Consider the following 27733-nt stretch of genomic DNA (forward strand, 5'->3'; position numbering starts at 1 on the left):
GTAAGAATGACAGTATCTGGGTAAGAATGGCAGTATCTGGGTAAGAATGACAGTATCTGGGTAAGAATGGCAGTATCTGGGTAAGAATGACAGTATCTGGGTAAGAATGGCAGTATCTGGGTAAGAATGACAGTATCTGGGTAAGAATGGCAGTATCTGGGTAAGAATGACAGTATCTGGGTAAGAATGGCAGTATCTGGGTAAGAATGACAGTATCTGGGTAAGAATGGCAGTATCTGGGTAAGAATGACAGTATCTGGGTAAGAATGGCAGTATCTGGGTAAGAATGACAGTATCTGGGTAAGAATGGCAGTATCTGGGTAAGAATGACAGTATCTGGGTAAGAATGACAGTATCTGGGTAAGAATGACAGTATCTGGGTAAGAATGGCAGTATCTGGGTAAGAATGACAGTATCTGGGTAAGAATGGCAGTATCTGGGTAAGAATGACAGTATCTGGGTAAGAATGCTAATGGTCTACCATGTCACAACTCCCTTAGAAATAAATGGACAGTTCAAGTCCAAGTCTCCAGTCTTTTCCATTAGGTTCCTTTCTCTTTGCCACATCAAGGCAAGTCTTCCAGTGCCTTTTTTGTAAGTCTATGGAGTATTCTCTTACATCCAGAAGCAGGCCTCGCTGTAGTGAATCCTTGTTCCTTAAAACTCCATGTATTCCGGCTCTTCAAACTGAAAATCATTTCCTGCCAGCATTCTGCTTGGTGGCTTTTCTTTTGATTCTCAGAGTAGCAGTCATTTTTTAACCTCCTTCCTGGGCCTCTAGGTCAGATAGTCTGTATCAACTGCACCTAATGTCTTTCACTCTTTTCTAACAAGGGATTTCAGTAGATTCAGCCTGGGCCTCTTTCCCTGTGACTACCAAATAACATGGACCTGTCTCTGGGCAGAATTCGTGTGATCAAAGCATCTCCCATTCAGAATCTTCTGTTAATTCAGTTCATTTTAAGTTAAGTATGGGTTTTGAAAATTTGATGTTTGATCAGTTCTCACATTCATAAGACAAATTGCAGAGCTGAGATGGAAAATCAGTTGTCACACAGCAATGTGATTTTATTTTAACAGATCATTTTAGCTGTTCTCTGTCTGTTAGAAATCATTTTACTGGGAGCCTGCAAGTCTCAGTTTGCCTTCTTGTCTGACTTTGTGTTTTCCAGATGTTCTTACCACCAGTATTAATCGCATACGTATACGTAGCAACAGTATGGGGCACAGAAGCTCCACCCCGAAAGGATCATATCCCATAACAACTCACAAAATCAAGGGTCAGCTTGAAATCACAGAGGAAGACCGGTTGACAGCTGCAAGTACAGTCCCCAAGTCTGCATCCATCAGTGCCCTTTCACTTACTCTCACACCCAGTAAGCAAGACAGTAAATGCATCTGAGATGGAATTTCAGAATAATTGTCACTTAATTACTGTAGTTGTTGCATAGTTCATTGATTGTCTCCAAGTGACTGAGAAAGAGTCCGAGTGCAAACCCCAGCTGCTGCACCTTGGTTACTTACAGGAACACAGGTTGCAGAGAGATCATTCGGATCAGAGACTCTGAACGTGGCTGCCTGGGACTCTGAATTTTGTCATCCCGCTTTTGGCTCTTGGTAGCCACTGCCTTAAAGTTATAACTTTCATCTTTACTTTCATTTCTAATAAACTTACATCCACATTTCCTCAAGCCTAATAATCCCTAGTTGTGCATTCGTTTTGCATTATGTGATAGAGAAAGACATGATTCAAGTTGTTAACAGAAGCAGAGTTTCTTTCAAACAATTGTTCGATCAGTGAACTCATTGTGACAGACGGAAACTGTCCTTTTTCCAGGTGGGTTTGCTTCAGTGCCAGTGGTTGGTCCTGTGTCGCCAAGATCATTTTCATCGAACACCTCATCCCGAGACTCCTCACCAAGTCGTGATCACTCATTGAACATCACAAGTTTGCGACCTCCAATAATTATTCACAGTTCTGGAAAAAAATTTGGATTCACGTTACAAGCAATTCGAGTTTATGTGGGGCACAGCGATGTATATACTGTGCACCACATGGTTTGGGTAAGACTTGAGTTAATTCAGGTGTGGGTCAGGAGATATTGGCTGAAAGTTTGCTGGCCCTTGATGATGCAAGACAAAAAAACTGCAGATGCTGGAATCCAAGATAGACAAGCAGGAGGCTGGGAGAACACAGCAAGCCAGGAACATTAGGAAGTGAAGGAATTGACATTTCAGGAGTAACCCTTCTTCAGGACTTGGGGCAGGTGTAAGGGGAACTGCAGATAAAGGGGGTGGCGGGAGCAGGGTGGTGAAGTGGGGATAAGTGGAGACAGGTAGAGGATACAACCTGGTTCTCTTCCACCGTTACATCGATGAATAGGCACACCTAGGCTGAACTGGGCGTTCATTGACTTTGCCCACAGCTTCCACTGCACCCTCATTCATTTGGTCCATCTCTGACACCTCCTTCTCCTGTCGTGACCTCTCCATTTCCATTTCTGACGACATCTCCAGACAAATGTTTACTATGAACCCACAGACACTCACAACTACCTGGACTACACCACCTCCCACCCACTATCTTGCAAGAACTCCATGCTGTTATCCCAATTCCTCTACCACATCTGCTCAGATAAAGAGACATTCCACTCCCAAACATCCCAGATGTCCACTTATTTCGAAAAATGTGCTCCCCCCCCCCGGCATCCAGACAGCCCTCCACCGCACTACTCCCATTCCCTGTTCCACTTATCTAAACCCCTCTCCAAACACAATAAAAACAGAGATCCCCCTTGTCCTCACCTACCACCCCACCAGTCTGTGCATCCAACGCATTATCCTTAAACACTTCTGCCAACTCCAGTTAGACCCCACCACCAGGAATATCTTCCCCTCCTCACTGTTCTCTGACTACCGCAAGGACTGTTCCCTTCGCCAATCCTTGGTTTGCTCCACTCTCCCCACCAATCCCCCGAAACCCCCAGGTACCTTCCCCTGCAACCAGAAAAGGTGCAAGGCCTGCAGGTCCACCACTCCCCCTCACCTCAATCCAGGGCCCCAAACAGTCCTTCCAAGTGAGACAGAGGTTTACTTGCCTCTCTCCCAACCTCGTTTACTGCATCAGGTGCTCCCGATGTGGTCTTCTCTACATAGGGGAGACCTAATGTAAACTTAGGGAACAGTTCGCCGAGCATCGTAGCCAGGCCCACAGGGGCTATCCGGACCTCCCAGTCTCCGCCCATTTCACTTCCCTGTCCCACTCCCTTTTGACATGACCATCCTTGGCCTCCTCCATTGCCACAGTGAACCAAACCGCAGTTTGAAGGAACAACATGTCATCTTCCGCCTGGGCAGCCTACAAGCATGGAGGGCTCAACATTGAGATCTCCAATTTCAAAAAAACCTCCCTTCCTATCCCCTGACTCCCCTCCCAGCCCCTGCTCCTCCCTTCCACTCCTCCCAGCCACCAACCAGTTCATTCCTCCCGTTGACCAACTAGGTCTCACCTCTACCTGTCTTTACCTATCCCTGCTTCACCACCCTGCCCAACTATCCCCTTTATCTGCTGCTCCCCTTACATCCACCCCCAGTCTTGAAGAAGGGTTACACCTGAAATATTGAATTCTCCACTTCCTGATGCTGCCTGGCTTGCTGTGTTCTTCCAGCATCCTGCCTGTCTACCTTGGCCCTTGGTGATAGACTAAGTGGCAGGAAAGGCAGTAAAATGGCAGGGTCTGTGTTATGGCTTGGTATCCTCTTCCACCATTGTGCTATTTTGCCTTTGGCAGGGAAACAGGCAGCCATACAACTGTTAGAACTCCGTAATATAATTTTTGCGGTATATTACAGTTCTATTTCCACCTCTATGGCATTTCCTCACATTTTGGGGTGTTCTGTCAACACTTTTTAAAATGTAGCATGCTCCAGAGTGACTATCTGTTTTCAGCATTCCATTACCCACTGAGGAATCTCAGTAATGGCCAGACTACAGTCAGTAAGATTACATTGGACATAGCTCAAGATCTAACAACCTTTTATTCATCTCTCCCACTCAGATTAGCACCTTTAAAATAATAAATAACTCTTTATTCTTCCTATCAAAGTATACTACCTTACATTTATCTGTGTTTAATTTAATTTGCTAGTTATCTGCCCATTCAGCAAATAATGTTTATTCTGGTCCTCCTGGAAGTTGTTTGAGAACGATGCAAGGTCTGTGGACAGGCAGATAACTAATATCATTTCTATATTCAATGAAAAGTGTGGAGAATATCCAGGGAATTATAAAGCAGAAAGTTTAGCATCAATAGTAGGAAGAATAACACAATCTCTATGGAAGGGAAGAATAGAAGAATATCTAGAAATTAGAAATAAAATTATGAATTGTCAGAATGAGTTTCAGAATAAAATGTCTTATTTGAATAAACATATTGAGTTTTTTTTTGAAAAGGTAATAGAGAAAGCGGACAATAGCAGAGTAATGCAGGATTCAGTGTGGGGATTAGAGTTTTGAATGTACTGTGTGATGTCAGAAGGCATGAGACAGAATGAAGGAACCGATAAGGAATCTTGCAACAATTCACAGCACTCAAATGGAGAAAGTACTCAGGTTCTGAACCTTTAGCTTTGTGATGATTGAGCAAAATATTGAAAATAGAGCATAGTAACCACCAGTATATCAACATCTTTTAAGTTGGTATTTAGCCTTGTTTTCCCTTTGTTACAGAGTGTAGAAGAAGGAGGCCCAGCTCACGAGGCAGGATTGTGTGCTGGTGACTTGATCACACATATCAATGGAGAATCGGTCCTGGGACTTGTTCACACAGAGGTGGTGGAACTCCTCCTGAAGGTATGTCCTACCATCTTCCTTGATACAGTGGTTTCATTCTGATTCACTCTTATCAGAAGTATAGCCAGTTAATATTGACACGGTTGATCCCATTCTCAATCCACAATTTTGCAGTGTTTACCCCTTCCACATCCAATACTCACTGTGTCTATTCCCTCTTCATTCCGTTTTTAAAATTATTTTGTGGAATATGGGGCATTGCAGGTAAATTTCAGATTCATTACCTATCTCTGAATGTTCCAAACTCCAGGAATCCACATGGTGTAACTGAACGCAATACTGTTAGGGAGGGAGATAGGCAAGGTAAGGCTTCATGTTAGGGTAAGAGATTATAATAGTTAGAGGATTGGTTAAGGAAATATAGAGAGTGATAAATGGGGCATTTTCAGGTTCACACGCTAGGACTGATGGATCCCTTTAGGATCAGTATGGTAGCCTCAGCTATTTACCATTGTTATCAATGACTTAGATAAAGAGAGAGTAATGTATCTCAATTCGCTGATGAAACAAGATAGATGAAAATGTAAGCTGTGAGGAGGACACAGAGATGCTTCAAAGAGATATAAATAAGTTGAGTGAATGTGCAACAAGGTGGCAGATGCAGTAATATGGGGCAGTGTGAGGTTAATTACTTTAGTCACAAAAATAGAAGAGTAGAACATTTTTCAAAAGTTGTGCAACTTGTAAATGTTGGTATTCAGAGAGACTTAATTGAGCTTGTGCGAGGAACTCAGAAAATTAGAGTCCAGTTAGAGTGAACAGTCAAGGAAAGCAATAGTGCGTTAGCGTTTATTGCATGGGAATTGGAATACAGCAATAAACAGGGCTTGCAACATCTATATGGGGCTTGAAACCACACTTGAATTCTGCAGTGCATCTTGCAGATAGTACACACAACAATATACACTGCTACTGAATGTCGGTGGCGGAAGGAGTGGATGTTTGTGGATGTGGTGCCAATCAAATAGTCTGCTTTATCCTGGAAGGTGTCAAACTTCTTGAGTGTTTTTGGAGCTGTACCCTTCCAGGCAAATGGTAAGTAAATTCTAATTTTCACTCGATTTATGGGAAGTTCCATTAGGTTTGAAAATAGCCAATGTTGGTCCATTATTCAAAAAGGGAGAAAGCAGGAATTGATTGGCCAGTTAGTTTAACATCCATGGGAAATGTTAGAAGCTATTATAAAAGACATTATAACAGGACACTAGAAGTAACTAGGGAGAGTCAATATGGTTTTATGAAATGGAAATTGTACTTAATCAAATTATTGCAGTTTTTTGAAAAACTAGCATGTTCTGCGGTTTGAGGATAACCAGTTGATGTAGTATATTTAGATTTCCAAAAGGCATTTGATAAAGTGCCACATCAAAGGTTGTTGCTGAAAATAAAATATCGGGGAATGGTGTGTGATATAGGATCATAGAGTTTTAGAGCTATACAGCATGCAAACATACCCTTTAGTCTAACGTGTCCATGCTGACCAGGTATTCTAAATTAATTTAGTCATATTTGCCAGCATTTGGCTCATATCCCTCTAAACCTTTTTTATTCAAATACCCATCTAGATGCCTTTTAAATGTTGTAATTGTACACCACTTCCTCTGACAGTTCACTCCATAAACACATAACTCGGTGTGAAAAATCTGCCCCTAGTTCCTTTTTAAATCTTTCCCCCATAACCTTAAACCTATGCCCTTTAGTTTTGCATTCCCCTACCGTGAGGAAAAGACCTTTTGGCATATTGCTGGTTAATTTGCCACTGACACATTGATAGGTAGACGAGGACATAAGAATGCTACAGAGGAATATAAATAGGTTAAGTAAATAGACAAAGACCTTGCAAATGGCAAGATTAATATGCGGATTCAGCAAGTATTGGGGAAAGGTAGAAGGTATTATTTATTGTGAGGAGAACTGAATACTAACTGCTTCAGTTACACAGTGCAATAGGGTTAACCTTAATCCTAACCACATCTGCAGTACGGTGTATAGCATCCATCTCCTTAACTATGGAAGGATGTTAATACTAGAGACAATTCAGAAAATATTCACTAGACATCTTATGAGGGAAGGTTGAATAGCAGTGCATGTATCTGTTGAAGTTTAGAATAACTTGATTAAAACATATAAGTTCCTAAGGGGACTTGGTGGTATTGATGTGGAGAGGGTATTTGTGGGAGAACTTGGGGACAATATATATATATATATATATATATGAGCAAGCTTTAAAACAGAGATAAGGATAAACTTTTATGTCTCAGAGAATTGTAATTCTTTGGAACTGTCTTCCTTAAAAGATGGTGAAGCAGAGTTTTTGAATGGTTTTAAAGTAAAGGAGGATTCCTCTGGTCTCAGTTCCATGTGATCCAACACCATCTAACATCCACCCCGATGCTATTCACCTCTTATGATACAGCTCCTTTTAAGAGTTTAATTCTAGCTGTAGATTATTTGGCTTAATTTTTATCTGACTCTTCCTCTTTACCTCCTCACAGTCTCTTGTGCCAAGACCATGTTCTCAATTCTCTTAGATGATGTGTAGTATGTATTCCTTCAATGTTGTTTTCTGAGATCTCTGCTTTGTGAACAACAGAGAAAGATGACAGCCAGAGATTTTCATTCACTTTCTTATTCTTTGGTCACATGCGAGGGAAAGATAATGCTGTTAGCTGCTCCTACGTGAAGGAATGAAGTTTTATCAGGTCTGGTGAAGAACTGTACAGTGGTACTGCCTGCTGGCTCATCTATGAACTAATCAAGCGAACACTGGGAAGAATAAATAATATTTTGAAGAGGAATTGATGATTTTCTGGAGAATCTACAGACAATGGTTCTTCAGTGTGAGTCTGCTCCTTAGCACTAAGAACAATCTCTAAAACATCCGTGGGATGTGTGATGTTCCCAACGTCAGTAGTGAAGGAACTTGTAGGTTCAGAGGAATTATTCATTTGTGAACACCAATAACACTATTGAGATCCTTGATAATCTCTCTGTAGTTTTCTGATCTCCAGGTTGCAAATTTAGCCATTTCTGACATTCATTTTATAAACGCAACTTCGGCAGTAGAAAAAACGCATAATTTGATACTTAGACAATAAGACATCGGAGCAGAAATTAGGCCATTCAGCCCATCAAGTCTGCTCCACATTCAGTCATGCTGCTAGGTTTCTCAACCCCATTCTCCCTTCTACCTTCTACCTTCTACCTTTCTCCCCATAACTCTTGATCCCCTTGATACTCAAGAATCTATCTATCTCAGACTTAAATATACTAAATGATCTGGCCTTCACAGCCTTCTGTGGCAATGAATTCCATAGATTCACTGTTCTCTGATTGAAGAAGTTTCTCCTTATCTCCATTCTGAAAGGTTTTCCCTTTACTCTAAGGCTATGCCCTCAGGTCCTAGTCTCTCCTACCAATGAAACATCTTCCCAACATCTACTCTGTCCAGGCTATTCAGTATTCTGCATGTTTCAATTTGATCCATCTTTATTCTTCTAAACTCCATCAGGTATAGACCCAGATTCTTCAAATATTCCTCATATGTGAAGCTTTTCATTCCTGGGACCATTCTTGTGAGCCTCCTCTAAACACAGTCCAGGGCCAGTACACCCTTCCTGAGATATGGAGCCCAAAACTGCACACAATACTCCAAATGTGGTCTGACCAGAGCCTTACAGAGCCTCAGACGTACATCCCTGCTTTTCTATTCTAATCCTCTCAAAATAAATGCCGACATTGCATTTGCCTTCCTAACTACTGACTCAACCTTGAGAGAATCCTACACTAGGACTCTCAAGTCTCTTTGCAATTCAGACTTCTGAATTTTCTCCCCATTTAGAAAATAGTCCTTGCCTCTATTCTTCCGACCAAAGTGCATGACGTCAGTCTTTCTCATGTTGTACTTCATCTTCCACTTTTTGCCCACTCTCCTTACATGTCCAAGTCCTTCTGCAGTCTCCCTGCCTCTTCAATGCAATCTGTCCTGTATCTATCTTTGTATTGTCAGCAAACTTAGCCAGAATCCCCTCAATTCCTTCATCTAGATTGTTAAATGTATAAACTTCTTCAAATTATTATGTCTCTCAAGCATGTTCACAGTGTGGTCAGTAAACTGTGACTTTGTCTTAAAAAAAGCAGAAATTGCTGGAAAAACTCAGCAGGTCTGGCAGCAACTGTAGAAAGAAATTAGAGTTAATGTTTTGGGCCCAGTGATCCTTCCTCAGATTTCTCTCCATAGATGATTCCACATCTGCTGAGCTTTTTCAGCAATTTCTGTTTTTGTTTCTGATTTACAGCATCCACAGATCTTTTGATTTTTATTGTGAACTCATGTAGCTTAATTAACCCTTTTTGATGTTTTAATTTAAAAATTACAGCATTGAGCATTATTTTCAAGCAAGACAAAAGATTAGTTTATGACACAACTATAATGGAAGTGTAATGTACAAAATGCAATACACTTATCAGGCAAAATACAAAATAGATTCCTGAAGAAGGGCTCATGTCCGAAACGTCGATTCTCCTGCTCCTTGGATGCTGCCTGACCTGCTGCGCTTTTCCAGCAACACATTTTCAGCCAAAATACAAAACTAATCATTAACGGTAGAAATTGAGAAATTGAGGATGAAGGTCAGCTCTGTTCATTAATATTGCAAGTCCATATCTTGCTTGAAGATTAAAATTTCAAAGGTAAAGGGGTTGAAGACCTATAGTGAAATTCAGAAATTCTGTTGGTTTCTGTAATTGAAAGGGAGGTTGCAATGTGGATTAAACAATCGAGCAAGCTTTGAGAGAGTGAAAAGGTTTCTTGTTCCTCATCAGTTACCAGCACATGCAAATTGACTGGACTGTTTTGCAGAACTGTAGTTGGTTTCTGAAAAATGGCTTTCTGTTTTGCTGAGAACTCTCTTGTATTTTCAGGGGAGTTAATCGAAATCCAAACAGCTCTCTTTATGATAGATTTTGAAATAATATGCCAGTTATCTGCATTTGACTGGCAGTGAATTAACAGGGACAGTCACATGGCAGCCATCCTATATACTATTCTGTATACTGTCTACTTCCCGATATACTGCAGGTGCAGCAGGTAATTCAAAAAACAATGAAATATTGTCCTTCATTGCTTGTGGGATGAAATTTAAAAACAGGGAGGTTATGTTGCAGCTGTATAGGGCGCTAGTGAGGCCACACCTGGAGTACTGTGTGCAGTTTTGGTCTCCTTATTTGAGAAAGGATGGACTGGCACTGGAGGGGGTGCAGAGGAGGTTCACTGGGTTGATTCCAGATTTGAGAGGGTTGGCTAGTGATGAGAGATTGAATAGACTGAGATTATACTCATTGGGAATTTAGAAGAATGAGGAGGGATCTAATAGAAACATATAAAACTATGAAGGGAATAGATAAGGTAGAAGCAGGGAGGTTGTTTCCACTGGTGAGTGAACCTAGAACTAGGGAATATAGCGTCAAAATAAGAGGGAGCAGATTTAAAACTGAGTTGAGGAGGAACTTCTTCACCCAAAGGATTGTGAATCTATGGAATTCCCTGTCCAGTGAAGCAGTTGAAGCTTCCTCGTTGAATGTTTTTAAGGTAAGACAGATAGATTTTTGAACAGTAAAGGAATCATGGATTATGGTGAGCAGGCGGGTAAGTGGAACTGAGTCCATGAAAAGATCATCCATGATCTTATTGAATAATGGAGCAGGCTCAAAGGCCCTGATGGCCTACTCCTATTTCTTTTGTTCTTATGCTTACTACTACAAAAGCCAATTTAGCTGAACTTAGAAAATATACAATGGTATAATTATACAGTGACGAAATAGAGGAGTCATCACATCAATTTATTGTTGTGTGCCAGTGGTGTCTTCAGCAGAATGAACTTATTGATTTGTATCTCTTTTGTTTTTGTGAATGCTGATCAATCTCAACAAAACATCAGGGCTGACCTTTTCAGTGCTGTCTTCAACAATAGAGCAAAGTTCAGCATCTCATTAAATTATCAAAATCAGTTGTATCATGCCTCCCATTCTTTACTGAAACAGCAAATGAAGGTCTAGAATGTGATTTTGCAGCTGATCATCTTCATCCTTTGTGCATCTCTTTTCCATTTCTTCTAGCCTCTCCTTAAAGAGTCATAGATTCATAAAGATATAGAAACAAATTCTTTGGTCTAACCCATCAATGCCAACCAGATATCCTAAATAAATTTAGTCCTGTTTGTCAGCATTTGGTCCATATCCCTCTAAACTCTCCCTATTCAAATACTCATCTAGCTGCCTTTTAAATGCTGTGATTGCACCAACTTCCACTATTTCCTCTGGCAGCTCATTGCATACATGCATCAACCACTGCATGAAAATATTGCCCCTTAGGTCCCTTTTAAATCTTTCTTCTCTCACCCTAAACCTATGCCCTCTAGTTATGGACTTTCCCACCCCAGGGAAAAGACATTGGCTATTCAACTTATCTATGCGCCTCATGATTTTATAAACCCCTATAAGGTCACCTCTTAGCGTCCTACACTCCAGGGAAAATAGGCTCAGCCTATTCAGCCTCTCCCTATAGCTCAAATCTTGCAACCCTGGCAACACGTTGTAAATCTTTTCTTAATCCTTTCAAGTTTCACAACATCCTTCACAACAGGGAGACTAGAATTGCATGCAGTATTCCAATAGCGGCCTAACCAATGTCCGCAACATGACTTTCCAACTCCTATATTCAGTGCAGTGACCAATAAAGGAACGCATACTAAAGGTTAATGATGTCCTCTTGTGGTCCCAGGGATGGAGTTTCTTCAATGAAAACTAATTCACAGTGCACTGAATCAATTTGAATAAATAAGTTTTAGAGCCACACAAGTCTTTCTACTTGATGAAGAACAATACTGATTTAAAATGACATACAAAGATAAGGTGATCTCTCTCCCATTATATCAATTTTTTAAAAATCATTTGTGGGACTTGGGCATCGCTGGCTGGCCAGCATTGATAGCCCATCCCTATCTGCCCTTGAGAAGGTGGTGGTGAGCTGCCTTCTTGAATCGCTGCAGTCCACTGACTGTGCGTTGACCCACTTGTACATTTGCTGGTTGGATTGTCTGGTATTCATGTTTTTGTTCTGTAGGTAGAAGCCTCCTGAAGTAGCTTCTCTAGTGGCATGCATTGGACTCAGCCTCAATGGCTTGGCAGCAGCAAAGCATTTTCCCACCACATAAAGCAGTAGCGGTGTTTGTGCATCCTTCCTATTGGGTCTGTTTTCTTACTCTCACTTTGACGGCTCACTGATGAGCTAGACTGAGTCAGACTCAGTGGTCTGGCCTCAAGAAATCTCTAGGTTCTGTCAGGTGAACAATTTGTTTTGGCTGTAAATTTCAGCCTGTCCTTTGAACTGCAATATAAGGTCATCTTTGGCAGCATGAATTCTGATAAATCTTCATCAGGCACCAGCACTACAATGTGGCCTCTCAATGTTCCGTTTTAATAATAATCAGTGCAAAGAGGCAGGTTATTTATAAAGGAATTAATGTTCCCCCAGGCTCCTGGTTGCATGATTGAACTTTGATCTATTCTAGGATTCTGGTAAATGAAAATAAGAATCAAAGGCCTTCATGACTTCTTCATATTAGATGGTTTCTTCTTCATCCACTGCCTAATCAAAATGGCATTGGTGCTGTAGCCATCTGCATTTGTTGATCCATGAACCCAATCTTTGTTGTGTTCTTCCTGAGTGCAACAGTGGTCCAGCATTGATTGAAGCAGCAACACTGATTGATCCAATGTGTGACTTAGAGTCATAGAGCTGTACAGCACAGATACACACCCTTCAGTCCAACCCGTCCATGCCAACCAGATATCTGAACCTAATCTCATCTCATTTGCCAGCACTTGGCCCATATAGAGCTGAAAATGTGTTGCTGGAAAAGCGCAGCAGGTCAGGCAGCATCCAAGGAACAGGAGAATCGACGTTTCGGGCATAAGCTCTTCTTCAGGATCTGCAGTCCTCACTTTCTCCTTGGCCCATATAGAGTCATAGAGGTGTATAGCATGGAAACAGACCCTTTGGTCCAACCCGTCCATGCTGACCAAATATCCCAACCCAATCTAGTCCCACCTGCCAGCACCCAGCCCATATCCCTCCAAACCCTTCCTATTCATAAACCCATCCAAATGCCTTTTAAATATTGCAATTGTACCAGCCTCCACCACATCCTCTGGCAGCTCATTCCATACATGTACAACCTTCTGTGTGAAAAAGTTGCCCCTTAGATCTCTTTTATATCTTTCCCCTCTCACCCTAAACCTATGCCCTCTAGTTCAGGACTCACCCACCCCAGGGAAAAAGACTTTCTCTATTTATCCTATCCATACCTCTCATAATTTTGTAAACCCCTCATCCTCTGACGCTCCAGGGAAAACAGCCCCAGCCTGTTCAGCCTCTCCCTATAGCTCAAATCCTCCAACCCTGGCAACATCCATGTAAATCTTTTCTGGACCTTTTCAAGTTTCACAACATCTTTCGAATAGGAAGGAGACCAGAATTGCACGCAATATTCCAACAGTGGCCTAACCAATGTCCTGCATAGCCGCAACATGACCTCCCAACATCTGTACTCAATACTCTGACCAATAGAGGAAAGCATACCAAACGCCTTCTTCACTATTCTATCTCCCTGCGGATCCACTTTCAAGGAGCTGTTAACCTCACTCGAAGGTCTCTTTGTTCAGCATCACTCCCGAGGACCTTACCATTAAGTGTATAAGTCCTGCTAAGATTTGCTTTCCCAAAATGCAGCACCTCACATTTATCTAAATTAAACTCCATTTGCCAGTTCTCAGTCTATTGGCCCATCTGATCCAGATCCTGTTGTAACCTGAGATAACTTTCTTCGCTGTCTACTACACCTCCAATTTTGGTGTCATCTGCAAACTTACTAACTATACCTCTTATGCTCATATCCAAATCATTTATATAAATTATGAAAAGTAGTGGACCCAGCACCGATCCTTGGGGCACACACTAGACACAGGCCTCCAGTCTGAAAAACAACCCTCCACCACCACCCCCTCTGTCTTCTACCTTTGAGCCAGTTCTGTATCCAAATGGCTAGTTCTCCCTGTATTCCATGAGATCTAACCTTGCTAATCAGTCTCCCATGGGAAACCTTGTCGACCCCGTACTGACGTCCATATAGATCACATCCACCATTCTACCCTCATCAATCCTCTTTGTTACTTCTTCAAAAAACTCAATCAATTTTGTGAGACATGATTTCCCACTCACAAAGCCATGTTGACTATCCCTAATCAGTCCTTGCCTTTCCAAATACATGTACATCCTGTCCCTCAGGATTCCCTCCAACAACTTGCCCACCACCGAGGTCAGGCTCACTGGTCTATAGTTCCCTGGCTTTTCTTTACCGCACATCTTAAACAGTGGCACCACAATAGCCAATCTCCCAGTTTTCCGGTACCTCACCTGTGACTATGATGATACAAATATCTCAGTAAGAGGCCCAGCAATCACTTCCTTAGCTTCCCACAGAGTTCTAGGGTACACCTGATCAGGTCCTGGGGATTTATCCACTGTTATGTGTTTCAAGACATCCAGCACTTGCTCCTGTGTAATATGGACATTTTCCAATGTATCACCATCTATTTCCCAACATTCTATACCTTCCATATCCTTTTCCACAATAAATACTGATGCAAAGTACACATTTAGTATCTCTCACATCTCTACACAAAGGCCACCTTGCTGATCTTTGAGGGGCCCTATTCTCTCCCTAGTAATCCTTTTGTCCTTAATGTATTTGTAAAACCCCTTTGGATTATCCTAACTCTATTTGCCAAAGCTATCTCATGTCCCTTTTTGCCCTCCTGATTTCTCTCTCAAGTATACTTCTACTGCCTTTATACTCTTCTAAGGATTCACTCGATCTATCCTGTCTATACCTGACATATGCTTCCTTCTTTTTCTTAACCAAACCCTCAATTTCTTTAGTCATCCAGCATTCCCTATACAGACCAGCCTTCCCTTTCACCCTGACAGGAATATACTTTCTTTGGATTCTTGTTATCTCATTTCTGAAGGCTTCCCATTTTCCAGCCTTCCCTTTGCCTGCGAACATCTGCACTCAATCAGCTTTTGAAAGTTCTTGCCTAATACCGTCAAAATTGGCCTTTCTCCAATTTAGAACTTCAAATTTTAGATCTGGTCTATCCTTTTCCATCATTATTTTAAATCTAATAGAATTATAGTTGCTGGCCCCAAAGTGCTCCCCCACTGACACTTCAGTCACCTCCCCTGCCTTATTTCCCAAGAGTAGGTCAAGTTTTGCACCTTCTCTAGTAGGTACATCCACATACTGAACCAGAAAATTTTCTTGTACACATTTAACAAATTCCTATCCATTTATAAACACTTAACACTATGGCAGACCCAGTCAATGTTTGGAAAGTTAAAATACCCTACCATAACCACCCTATTATTCTTGCAGATAACTGAGATCTCCTTACAAATTTGTTTCTCAATTTCGCTCTGACCATTAGGGGATCAATATTACAATCCCAATAAGGTGATCATCCAAAGTTTGTGAGAAGATTTGTAGTTTGGGTGCTCGTTGCTGTGGTTCTGTTCGCTGAGCTGGAAGTTTTTGTTGCAAACGTTTCGTCCCCTGTCTAGGTGACATCCTCAGTGCTTGGGAGCCTCCTGTGAAGCACTTCTGTGGTGTTTCCTCCGGCATTTATAGTGGCCTGTCCCTGCCGCTTCCGGTTGTCAGTTTCAGCTGTCCGCTGTAGTGGCCGGTATATTGGGTCCAGGTCGATGTGTTTGTTGATGGAGCTTGTGGATGAGTGCCATGCTTCTAGGAATTCCCTGGCTGTTCTTTGTTTGGCTTGCCCTATAATGGTAGTGTTGTCCCAGTCAAATTCATGTTGCTTGTCGTCTGCGTGTGTGGCTACTAGGGATAGCTGGTCGTGTCGTTTCGTGGCTAGTTGATGTTCGTGGATGTGGATCGTTAGCTGTCTTCCTGTCAAACAGGATGTCACCTAGACAGGGGACGAAACGTTTGCAACAAAAACTTCCAGCTCGGCGAACAGAACCACAGCAAGGTGATCATCCCTTTCTTATTTCTCAGTTCAACCCAAATAACTTCCCTGGATGTATTTCTGGGAATATCCTCCCTCAGCACAGCTGTAATGCTATCCCTTATCAAAAATGCCACTCCCCCTCCTCTCTTGCCTCCCTTTCTATCCTTCCTGTAGCATTTGTATCCTGGAACATTAAGCTGCCAGTCCTGCCCATCCCTGAGCCATGTTTCTGTCATTGCTATAATATCCCAGTCCCATGTTCCTAACCATGCCCTGAGTTCATCTGCCTTCCCTGTTAGGCCCCTTGCATTGAAATAAATGCAGTTTAATTTATTAGTCCTACCTTGTTCCTGCCTGCCCTGACTTTTTGACTCACTTCTGTTTGCAACTGTACCAGTCTCAGATTGATCTCTTTCCTCACTATCTCCCTGGGTCCCACCCCCCTACCTTACTAGTTTAAATCCTGCCGAGCAGCTCTAGCAAATCTCCCTGTCAGTATATTAGTCCCCTTTCAATTTAGGTGTAATCCATCCATAAGACATGGATGTGGAAGTAAGGCCATTCGGCCTATCGAGTCCACTCTGCCATTCAATCATGGCTGATGGGTATTTCAACTTCACTTACCCGCATTCTCCCCGTAGCCCTTAATTCCTTGTGACATCAAGAATTTATCAATTTCTGCCTTGAAGACATTTAGCGTCCCAGCCTCCACTGCGCTCTGTGGCAATGAATTCCACAGGCCCACCACTCTCTGGCTGAAGAAATGTCTCCGCATTTCTGTTCTGAATTTACCCCCTCTAATTCTAATGCTGTGTCCACGGGTCCTAGTCTCCTCGCCAAATGGAAACAATTTCCTAGCATCCACCCTCTCCAAGCCATGTATTATCTTGTAAGTTTCTATTCGATCTCCCCTTAATCTTCTAAACTCCAATGAATACAATCCCAGGCTCCTCAGCCGTTCCTCGTATGTTAGACCTACCATTCCAGGGATCATCCGTGTGAATCTCCGCTGGGCACGCTCCAGTGCCAGTATGTCCTTCCTGAGGTGTGGGGACCAAAACTGGACACAGTACTCCAAATGGGGCCTAACCAGAGCTTTATAAAGTCTCAGTAGCACAACGGTGCTTTTATCCTTCTTGTACAGGTCACTTCTGCCCCAAAACAGCTTCCAATGATCCAAAAATATGAATCCTTCTCCCATACACCAGCTCCTCAGCCATGCATTCATCTGCTCTATCCTTCTATTCCTGCCCTCACTAGCTCGTAGCACCAGGAGTACTCCAGATATTACTACTCTCAAGGACTTCATTTTAAAATTCCTGCCTAGCTCTCTGTAATCACCGAGGAGAAAGTGAGGACTGCAGATGCTGGAGATCAGAGCTGAAAATGTGTTGCTGGAAAAGCTCAGCAGGTCAGGCAGCATCCAAGGAGCAGGAGAATCCATCAAGGACCTCTTGCTGGTCCTTCTCCCCCTTGAGAACATTCTGCATCCTCTCTGCGGCATCCTTGATCCTGACACCAGGGAAGCAACACACCATTCTGATTTTTCACTGCTGGCCACAGAAACGCCTGTCTGTACTTCAGACTAGAGAGTCCCCTGAGACAATCGATTGCTTGGAACCTGATGTACCTCTCATTACATTAGAGCCTGTTTCAATACCAGAAACTTGGCTGTTCGTGCTATGTTCCCCTGAGAATCCATCACCCCTACATTTTCCAAAGCAACATACTTGTTTGAAATGGGGATAGCCACAGAAGACTCCTGCACTACATGCCTACTTCTTTTACCTTTCCTGGAGTTAACCCATCTATGTGACTCTATATGAGATTTTCCCCCTTCCTATAACTGCCATCCATCACACCCCCTTGGTCTTGTAAATTCCTCATTGATTCTAACTGCCTTTCCAATCGATCCATTCGATCTGATAGGATTCGAAACCAACGGCATTTATTGCAAATATAATCCTCAGCAACCTGTGAACTCTCCCTAAACTCCCACATCCAACAAGAAGAGCATATCACTCTACTAAGAGCCATTTTTGCTTCTTTCAATCTACAGACCCAGAAAATAGCTCTGTCTTATTCCTCCACAAAACACTGCGCCAGGTTAAGTTAATAGTTATGGCTTATGTTTTAAGTTTAATCGAGAGACATAGCTCCATAAAACAATAAATCAAGAAAGGCTTTATATATCTAAACCTTTCGTATTCATATACCCATCCAGATGCCTTTTAAATGTTGTAATTGTACCAGCCTCCGCCACTTCCTCTGGCAGCTCGTTCCATACACGTACCACCCTCTGCAGGTAAATGTTGCCCCCAAGTCCCTTTTATATCTTTCCCATCTCAAATGTTGCCCTCTTGTTCTGGACTCCTACATACCCAGGGAGAAGTCCTTGTCTGTTTATCCTAAAATGCCCGTCATGATTTTATAAATCTCCATAAGATCACTTCTCAGCCTCCCACGCTCCAGGGAAAACAGCCCTAGCCTATTCAACTGGATGGGTATATGAATAGGAAGGGTTTGGAGAGATACGGCCGGGTGCTGGCAGGTGGGACTAGATTGGGTTGGGATATCTGGTCGGCATGGACAGGTTGGGTTGAAGGGTCTGTTTCCATGCTGTACATCTCTATGACTCTACGACTGTCCCTATAGCTCAGATCGTCCAACCCTGGCAACATCCTTGTAAATCTTTTCCGAACCCTTTCAAGTTTCACAACATCTTTCCGATAGGAAGGAGACCAGAATTGTGCACAATATTCCAATAGTGGTCTAACCAATGTCCTGTACAGCTGCAACATGACCTCCCAACTCCTGTACTCAATACTCTGACCAATAACGAAAAGCATACCAAATGCTGCCTTCACTATCCTATCTACATGCGACTCTACTTTCAAGGAGCTATGAACCTGCACTCCAAGGTCTCATTGTTCAGCAACACTCCCTGGGACCTTACCATTAAGTGTATAAGTCCTGCTCTGATTTGCTTTTCCAAAATGCAGCACCTCACATTTATCTAAATTGTTACTTATCGGAATACTGAATGGACTCACAAACTCTTAGCATTTGTCTGTATCTGTGTTTTGTTTTTTGCCGCTGTTTACCTCTTATTTACTTATCTATGCTATTTAACTATGTTATTTGTCTGTATTGCTCACAGGACAAAGGTTTTCACTGTGCCTTGGGACACGTGACAATAAATTCAATTCAATTCAATTCATTAAACTCCATCTGCCACTGCTCAGCCCTTTGGCCCATCTTGATCAAGATCCCATTGTAATCTGCGGTAACCTTCTTCGCTGTCCACTACACCTCCAATTTTGGTGTTGTCTGCAAACTTACTAACTGTATCTCCTATGCTCACATCCAAATCATTTATATAAATGATGAAAAGTAGAGGACCCAGCACCAATCCTTGTGGCACTCCACTGGTCACAGGCTTCCAGTCTGAAAAACAACCCTCCACCACTACCCTCTGTCTTCGACCTTTGAGCCAGTTCTGTACCCAAATGGCTAGTTCTCCTTGTGTTCCATGAGATCTAACCTTGCTAATCAGTCTCCCATGGGAACCTTGTCAAATGCTTACTAAAGACCATGTAGATCACATCTACCGCTCTGCCCTCATCAATCCTCTTTGTTACTTCAAAAAAAGCTCAATCAAGTTTGTGAGACATGATTTCCCATGCACAAAGCCATGCTGACTATCCCTAATCAGTCATTGCCTTTCCAAATACATGTAAATCCTGTCCCTGAGGATTCCCTCCAATAACTTGCCCACCACCGACATCAGGCTACAATTCTCTGGCTTTTCCGTAGCACCTTTCTTCAATAGTGGCATCACGTTAACCAACCTCCAGTCTTTTGGCACCTCACTTTGTGACTATCAATGATACAAATATCTCAGCAAGGGTCTCAGCAATCACTTCCCTAGCTTCACACACAGTTCTGGGGTGCACCTGATCAAGTTCTGGGAATTTATGCAGTTTTATGAATTTCAAGACATTCAGCACCTCCTCCTCTGTAATATGGACATTTTTCAAGATGCCACCATCTATTTCCCCACATTCTATATTTTTCTCCACAGTAAACACTGATGCAAAATACTCATTTAATATCACCCCCCATCACCTGTAGCTCCACACATAGACTGCCTTGCTGATCGTTGAGGGGCCTATTCTCTCTCTAGTTACCCTTTTTTCCTTCATGTATTTATAAAATACCCTTTGGATTCTCCTTAACCCTATTTTTCAAAGCTATCTTATGTCCCCTTTTTGCCCTCTTGATTTCCCTCTTAAATATACTTCTCCTGCCTTTATCCTCTTCGAAGGATTCACTCTCTTTCTCCTGTCTTTACCTGTCATATGCTTCCTTCGTTTTCTTAACCATCATAAAAGGGCATTAGTGAACCAGATTTGGTTTTAGTGATACCATCATTTTATCCCAAATTTATTGAATTTGCATGAATTTAAGTATCCAGCTGCCATGCTGACATTTGAATTGATGTCACCATATCTTGTTGAGGCTTCTTCAAAAGCACCTTCCAACCTACAATCGTTATCATCTGGAAGGACAACAGCAGCAGATTCCGGGGAATATGGGTAGGTTTAAGAAGCTGGGACTGTTGTCCTTGGAGTGAAGAAAGGTGAGAGGAATTTGATCGTGGCTTTCAAAATCATGAGTGGGCTGAATCAGGAGTCACATGACACCAGGTTACAGTCCAACAGGTTTATTTGAAATCCAAAGCTTCAGAGCACTGCCCCTTTATCAGGTGAAGTGGAGAGAGGTGCACAGACACAGAATAAAAGCAAGTTACTTGTTAATTTTGTTAGACCCTTGTCATTGCAACTCTGATACCTCCTCATGCTATTCCAACCAATTGGCCTGTCTCTTATACCATCTTAATTTTATTATTTTTTGATTATTTTTCTGTCTTCGTAAACCAGGTCATAGATCATCCCTTCACTTATTATTCAGCTGTCAACACTATTTGCATTAATCTATTGACACTCTTGGTTATCTGGAATTATTTTACCGTTATTTCTCCGCTTATACATTTGGTGCCTATGCACCTCCCTCTACTTCACCTGATGAAGGGGCAGTGCTCTGAAAGATTGTGATTTTACATAAACCTATTGAACTATCACCTGGTGTCATATGCCTTCTGATTTTGTCTACCCCAATCCAATACTGGCACCTCCATATCATGAGAGGGCTAGATTACATGAGAGGGCTAGATTACATGAGAGGGCTAGATTACATGAGAGGGCTAGATTACATGAGTAGAGAGAGAAACTGAGTTGAGAGGGAGAAGCTGTTCCTTCTTGTAAAAAGGAACAAGAACTAGAAAGTATGGATTTAAAGAGATATTCAAAGGAAGCAAGGGTAATGTGAGAAAAACATACTCATACATCGAGTCGTTAGGATATGGTATTCACTGCCTTGAAACTTGATGGAGGCAAGTTTGATTGAAGCATTCAAGATGACTATTTGGAGAGAAACAGTAGACAAAGGTATGGTGGTAAAGGCAGGAGATTGGCACCTGGTAATTATACTTTCAAAGGCACAGAATTCAAAGGCAATGCCAGTATTGACTCCAAATAGCCTCCATCTGCACTAAAATAATTCTATAATTCTGTGACTGCAGTGGTTCAAGACAGTTCACCACCCACCTTCTCCAGGGCAGTTAGGAGTGGGCAGTAAATACTAGCATAGCCAGCGATGCCCACATCGCATGAAAGAATACAAAGTACATTTTAAACCTCTAAATTACTAGCCCAACACCATAACCACTCTGATGCTCATCAGTGGTGTCCATATTACAGAGGAAGAGGTGCTGGATGTCTTAAAATGCATCAAGGTGGATAAATCCCTGGGATATAATCAGGTTCACTCTCGAGCTCTGTGGGAAGTGATTGCTGGGCCCATTGCTAAGGTATTTGTATCATTATAGCTACAGCGGAGGGCCAGAAGACGGGAGGTTGGCGAACGTGCCATTATTTAAGAAAGGCAGTAAGGAAAAGCCAAGGAACTATAGTCCGGTGACATCAGTTTTAGGCAAGTTGTTGGAGGGAATTCTAGGGACAGGAGTTATGTATTTAGAAAGGCAAGGACTGATTAAGGATAGTCAACATGGCTTTGTGTGTGGGAAATCATGTCTCATTGACTCGATTGAGGAGGAGAAAGTGAGGACTGCAGATGCTGGAGATCAGAGTTGAAGAGTGTGGTGCTGGAAAAGGACAACAGGTCAGGCAGCATCCGAGGAGCAGGAGAATTGGCGTTTCAGGCATAATCTCTTAATCGGGAATGAGGCTTGTGGGTCGGGGGAGGCTGAGCGATAAATGGGAAGGGGGTGACTGCTGGAGTCGGGGAGCTGGAAATGTGATAGATTAGATTAGATCAGATTAGATTACTTACAATGTGGAAACAGGCCCTTCGGCCCAACAAGTCCACACCGCCCCGCCGAAGCGCAACCCACCCATACCCCTACATTTACCCCTTACCTAACAATACGGGCAATTTAGCATGTCCAATTCACCTGACCTGCACATCTTTGGAACTGTGGGAGGAAACCGGAGCACCCGGAGGAAACCCACGCAGACACGGGGAGAACGTGCAAACTCCACACAGTCAGTCGCCTGAGTCGGGAATTGAACCCGGGTCTCTGGCGCTGTGAGGCAACAGTGCTAACCGCTGTGCCACCGTGCCGCCCCCTAGATTGATGAAGGTGGGGTGAAAGGTGATAGGTCGGAGAGGAGGGCAGAGCGGATAGGAGGAAAGGAAGATGGACCGGGAGGACCATTCAAGAGGGCAGTACTGAGTTAAAAGGTTGGGACTGGGATAAGGTGGGGGGAGGTTGAATGGGGAAACTGGTGAAATCCACATTGATCCCGTGTGTTGGAGGGTCCCAAGGCAGAAAATGAAGCATTCTTCCTCAAGGCGTTGGGGTAGTTAGAATTTGGCAATGGAAGAGGTCTAGGACCTGCATGCCCTGAGTGGAGTGGGAGTGGGAGGGGGAGTTAAAAAGTTCAGCCACAGGGTAGTGGGGTTGGTTAGTGCAGATGTCCTAGACATGTTCTCTGAAACGATCTGCAAGTTGGTGTCCTGTCTCCTCAATGTAGAGGAGTTAATATCAGGTGAAACGGATACAGTAGATGATGTGTGTGCAAGTACAGGTAAATATCGGATGTGGAAGGATCCTCTGGGGCCTTGGATGGAGCTGAGGGGGTAGGTGTAAGTGCAGGGTTTGCAATTCTTGTGGTGGCAGGGGAAGGTGCCGGGAGGCGAGGGTGGGTTGGTGAATGGTATGGACCTGACAAGGGAGTTGCAGAGGGAATGATCTTTACAGAAAGTGGACAGGGTGGGGAGGGAAATATATCTCTGATGGTGGGGTTTGACTGTTTGTGGCAGAAATGGCAGATGATGATGATGCGATGTATCCGGAGGTTGGTGGTGGAAGATGAGGACCAGGTGAGTTCTGTCCTTATTCGAGTGGAGGTGTAGGGTTCAAGGACAGGTGTGTGGGAAGTGGATGAGATGGGCTGGAGGTCATCATCGATCCTGTAGGAGGGGAAATTGCAGTCTTTGAAGAAGGAGGCCATCTGAGATGTTCTTGGTCCTCCTGGGAGCAGATGCAATGGAGGCAGAGGAATTGGGAATAAGGGATGGCTTTTTTACAGGAGGCAGGGTGAGAAGAGGTGTAGTCCAACTCCTCGGATGCTGCCTGACTGGCTGTGCTTTTCCAGCACCACACTCTTTGACTCACTAACTTGATTGAGTTTTTGAAGAAGTAATGAAGAGAATTGATGAAGGCAGAGTGGTGGTCGTGATCTATATGGACTTCAGTAAGGCAGGACTCATACACTTAATGGTAAGGTCTTGGAGAATGTTGCTGAACAAAGAGACCTTGGTGTGTAGGTTAATAGTTCCTTAAAAGTGAGTCACAGGTAGATAGGATAGTGAAGAAGGCTGAAATAACTGCACAGAGGCCAGTGTCCCTTCACCAAGTCACCCTCTATTTACCAGTGCAAAGTACAATGGCTATGGCCAACCAGCCACATTGGAGTCAGTCCTTCACTGTGGCGATTCAAATCTCCTGGTTATATATTTTTTCATTTAGGAAAATCATCCACATGGCCAGGGAACCAGTGACAGGTAGAGCCCTGGCCGGGCCAATGCTCATGTGAAACATAAAGTGAGGGGGAAGATAAGGACTAAATCAAAACTTTGGAGGGGGAAATATAGCACTCCACCCATCGCAGTGTCCAACTGTCCCTAAAGGCATTGAGAATGTTGATGGGCACCGTGAGCTCCCTCTCCAGGGACAGTTGGGCATGCACATAGCTGTGGAAGAGGGTCAGGCAGTCAGCAAAGATGCCCCTTCCATGGCCCACTGCCTGGACCTGTTAATGGCCAGTCCGGCCAGGCCCAGGAGCAGACCAATGAGGAGATCCTCTGACCTACCCACACCCCTCCACACAAGTGCCCATAGATCAGGAGTGTGGCACTGCAGTGCAACCAGAAACAGAGGAGAAGATTCTGCAGATAACTGAAAAGGGGATGCAAATGCCCACATGCAGCATGTACATGGCCACAGACTCTACAGCGCCACAAAACAAGCAGTTGGGGAGGGAGTCTGGGAACCACCGTAATCTCCGGTTACAGGGGACTGCTGTGTGGAACACTATCCACCCCAGATCCGCAAGGGAAAGAGGGAGGACTACTGTGTAGAGAGCCCTCCACTAGGGATCCCCACCGCCATCGGAAAATGGGCACGGCATACCCAGACAGTGGATAAAGGAGAAGAGGTGGATGGTGTCCAGTAGCAGTCTGAGCAGGGGCCACCATTTCACTTCTTTAAAAGTCATAAAGCTAGAATTCTGGAGGCAGCTCAGATTGTGGGCACAGGCTTCCAGGTGAGGTCTGGGATCCTGGTGCCAATTTGAAATTTAATTCGAGCAGAGGTACGTGCAGACATGATTCCTCCACACACCTGAACATCCTCCAACTGGTGCACAATGTTGGGTCTGAGGACCCGCCATTTTAAGGCAGATGATAGTTGCTCTGCCGCTCATCTTCGTGTCATCCACAAACTTTGACACATGTGGTCCCCAACTGCAAATCATCTATGTAAATTGTGAATAATTGCGGTCCCAAAACTAGTCACTGATCGCCAAACAGAAAAGCACTCATTTATCCTACTCTTTGCTTGTTGTTCATTAACCAATCCTCTCTCCATACAAATACATTACCTGTAACGCTGTACATCTTTATCTTATGCAGCAGCCTGTGTGCGGCATTTTGTCGGATGCCGTTTGGGAATCCAAATGTACCACACCTACTAGATTGGATGGTTTGAGCTATGGGGAGAGGCTGAATAGGCTGGGGCTATTTTCCCTGGAGCACCAAAGGCTGAAGGATGACCTGATAGAAGTTTATAAAATCGTGAGGTGCATGGATAAGGTAGAGGAGTCCAAATGTAGAGGACAGAGGTTTAAGGTGAGGGGGGAAAGATTTAAAAGGGATCTAAGGGGCAACATTTTCACATAGAGGGTGTACATGTATGGATTGAGCTGCCAGAGGAAATGGTGGAGGCTGGTACAAATACAATATTTAAAAGGCACTTGGATGGGTATATGAATAGGATGGGTTTAAAGTGATATGGGCAAAATGCTGGCAAATGGGACTAGATTGATTTAGCATATCTAGTCAGCAATGGATTAGATTACTTACAGTGTGGAAACAGGCCCTTCGGCCCAACAAGTCCACACCGACCCGCTGAAGCGTAACCCACCCAGACCCATTCCCCTACACCTAACACTACAGGCAATTTAGCATGGCCAATTTGCCTAACCTGCACATTTTTTGGACTGTGGGAGGAAACCGGAGCACCCGGAGGAAACCCACGCAGACACAGGGAGAATGTGCAAACTCCACACAGACAGTCGACTGAGGCGGGAATTGAACCCGGGTCTCTGGCGCTGTGAGGCAACAGTGCTAACCACTGTGCCACCATGCCGCATGGATGAGTTGGACTGAAGAATTTAATTCTGTGCTGTAGATCTCTATATCTCTATAATAGGGTTCGACTTTCACATTTTATAATCACAGAATGTCCATTTCTTTTCGCGTCTTTGACTGCTTCTGTCCCGCCAGTGACCTCTTGTTTACTCCAAGGTTATGATTTTCCTTTTAACTTGAGTTAGGTGAGATATCTTAACCTGGAAATGCATACAAAGAGGGAGTGCTGATGCAAGCATGTTATTTGTTTATTCGATGAAATGCTCAAAAAAGTTGTTGTTGAACTGAATATTTTTGTTTTCCATAGTGCAAATTCAATTGTGTTCCATCTTGATTCACGAGGTATTTGAACTGTAGAAGCTGAAGATCTGAAACAAACAAACAAACAGGAATTGCTGGAGAAACCGACAGCATCAGATCCAAAACATTAACTCTTCTTTCTCTCTACAGCTGCTGCCAGACCTCCTGAATTTCTGCAGCACTTTGTGACTTTAAAAGTGACCATGTTTTTTCTGCTACAAACAACTAATGAGAATGGACATCTATCTTCTTGTAGAGTGGAAACAAGGTAGTGCTGTGTTCCATGCCAATGGAGAATTCTTCAATAAAGGTTGGCCCTGCCAGGAAGATGAGCTTCAAAGGCAAGATGGCTCGATGCAGCAAAAGGAACCGTCGGAAGGATGGCCAAGAAAGGTCAGGATGACGTTTTGCACAATCTAACTGTACAGACAGAAATTAAACTTATCTCCATCTGTGCATGCAGGGATTGACCAATAACGGCCGAAGTGAATTTGTAAAAGGCATGCCACTCTAACAAATTTAGTTGAATATTGCTGAGAAACAACATAGTTAGGTGAAGCTTTTCCAGCACATATTAGGGCATTTCACAAAAAATTCCAAAAGGTATAGTCGCAGTAGTCCTAATGGACCTTAGAATCATCATGGAACCTTACAATGTGGAAACAAGTAATTTGGCCCATCAAGTGCCCATCAACCCTCCAAAGAGCATCACACCCAGAACCACTACCATTCCCCACCCTATCCCTATAACCCTGCATTTCCCATGCCTAATTCATCTAGCCTGCACATTCCTGGACATTATGGGCAATTTAGCATGGCCAATCCACCTAACCTGCACATCTTTGGATAGTACGAGGACGTTGGAGCACCCAGAGGAAACCCATGCAGTCACAGGGAGAATGTGCAACTCCACAGAGACACAGTTTCCTGAGGGTAGAATCAAACTGTGCTATGCATAATGCCCAAGTCAAAGGAAAGCAATGTTTATGCTGTAGGAGAAGAAAGTGCTGACTATTTGACAAATGGACTCTGATTGGTAGAGGCATTGCCAAGGAGAATGCACTAATTAGATGATGTTAAAAATCACACAACACCAGGTTATAGTCCAACAGGTTTAATTAGAAGCACACTAGCTTTCGGAGCGACGCTCCTTCATCAGGTGATTGTGGAGGGCTCAATCGTAACACAGAATTTATAGCAAAAATTTGCAGTGTGACATAACTGAAATTATACATTGAAGAATTGATTGTCTGTTAAGCCTTTCATCTGTTAGAATACAGTGATAGTTTCACTTCTTTCATGTGTAAATCACAAAACCCTTTTTTTAAAGTTGCATTCTCGGGTTAGCTGTTAACAATGGTGATAGCAGATGAGCACCTCACCGAGACTTTCCCCACACCTCCACTACTTGCCTTTAAACAACCACCAAACCTCAAACAGATCATTGTGCGTAGCAAACTGCCCGGCTCTCAGGAC

General features: G+C 43.2%; 1 protein-coding gene across 1 annotated transcript in view; it reads left to right on the forward strand.

Moving 5' to 3' along the window:
* Positions 1 to 27733, forward strand: part of LOC122565068 (microtubule-associated serine/threonine-protein kinase 3-like) — a 180374-nt gene that overhangs the window by 123632 nt on the left and 29009 nt on the right. The window contains exons 16-19 of the mRNA XM_043720698.1: positions 1173 to 1376; positions 1838 to 2064; positions 4730 to 4852; positions 26514 to 26650. Coding sequence (XP_043576633.1) covers positions 1173 to 1376; positions 1838 to 2064; positions 4730 to 4852; positions 26514 to 26650 — 691 coding nt within the window. The remainder of the gene's footprint in view (positions 1 to 1172; positions 1377 to 1837; positions 2065 to 4729; positions 4853 to 26513; positions 26651 to 27733) is intronic.

This window comes from Chiloscyllium plagiosum, chromosome 31 (assembly GCF_004010195.1).
Source record: "Chiloscyllium plagiosum isolate BGI_BamShark_2017 chromosome 31, ASM401019v2, whole genome shotgun sequence".
NCBI classification, from domain to species: domain Eukaryota; kingdom Metazoa; phylum Chordata; class Chondrichthyes; order Orectolobiformes; family Hemiscylliidae; genus Chiloscyllium; species Chiloscyllium plagiosum.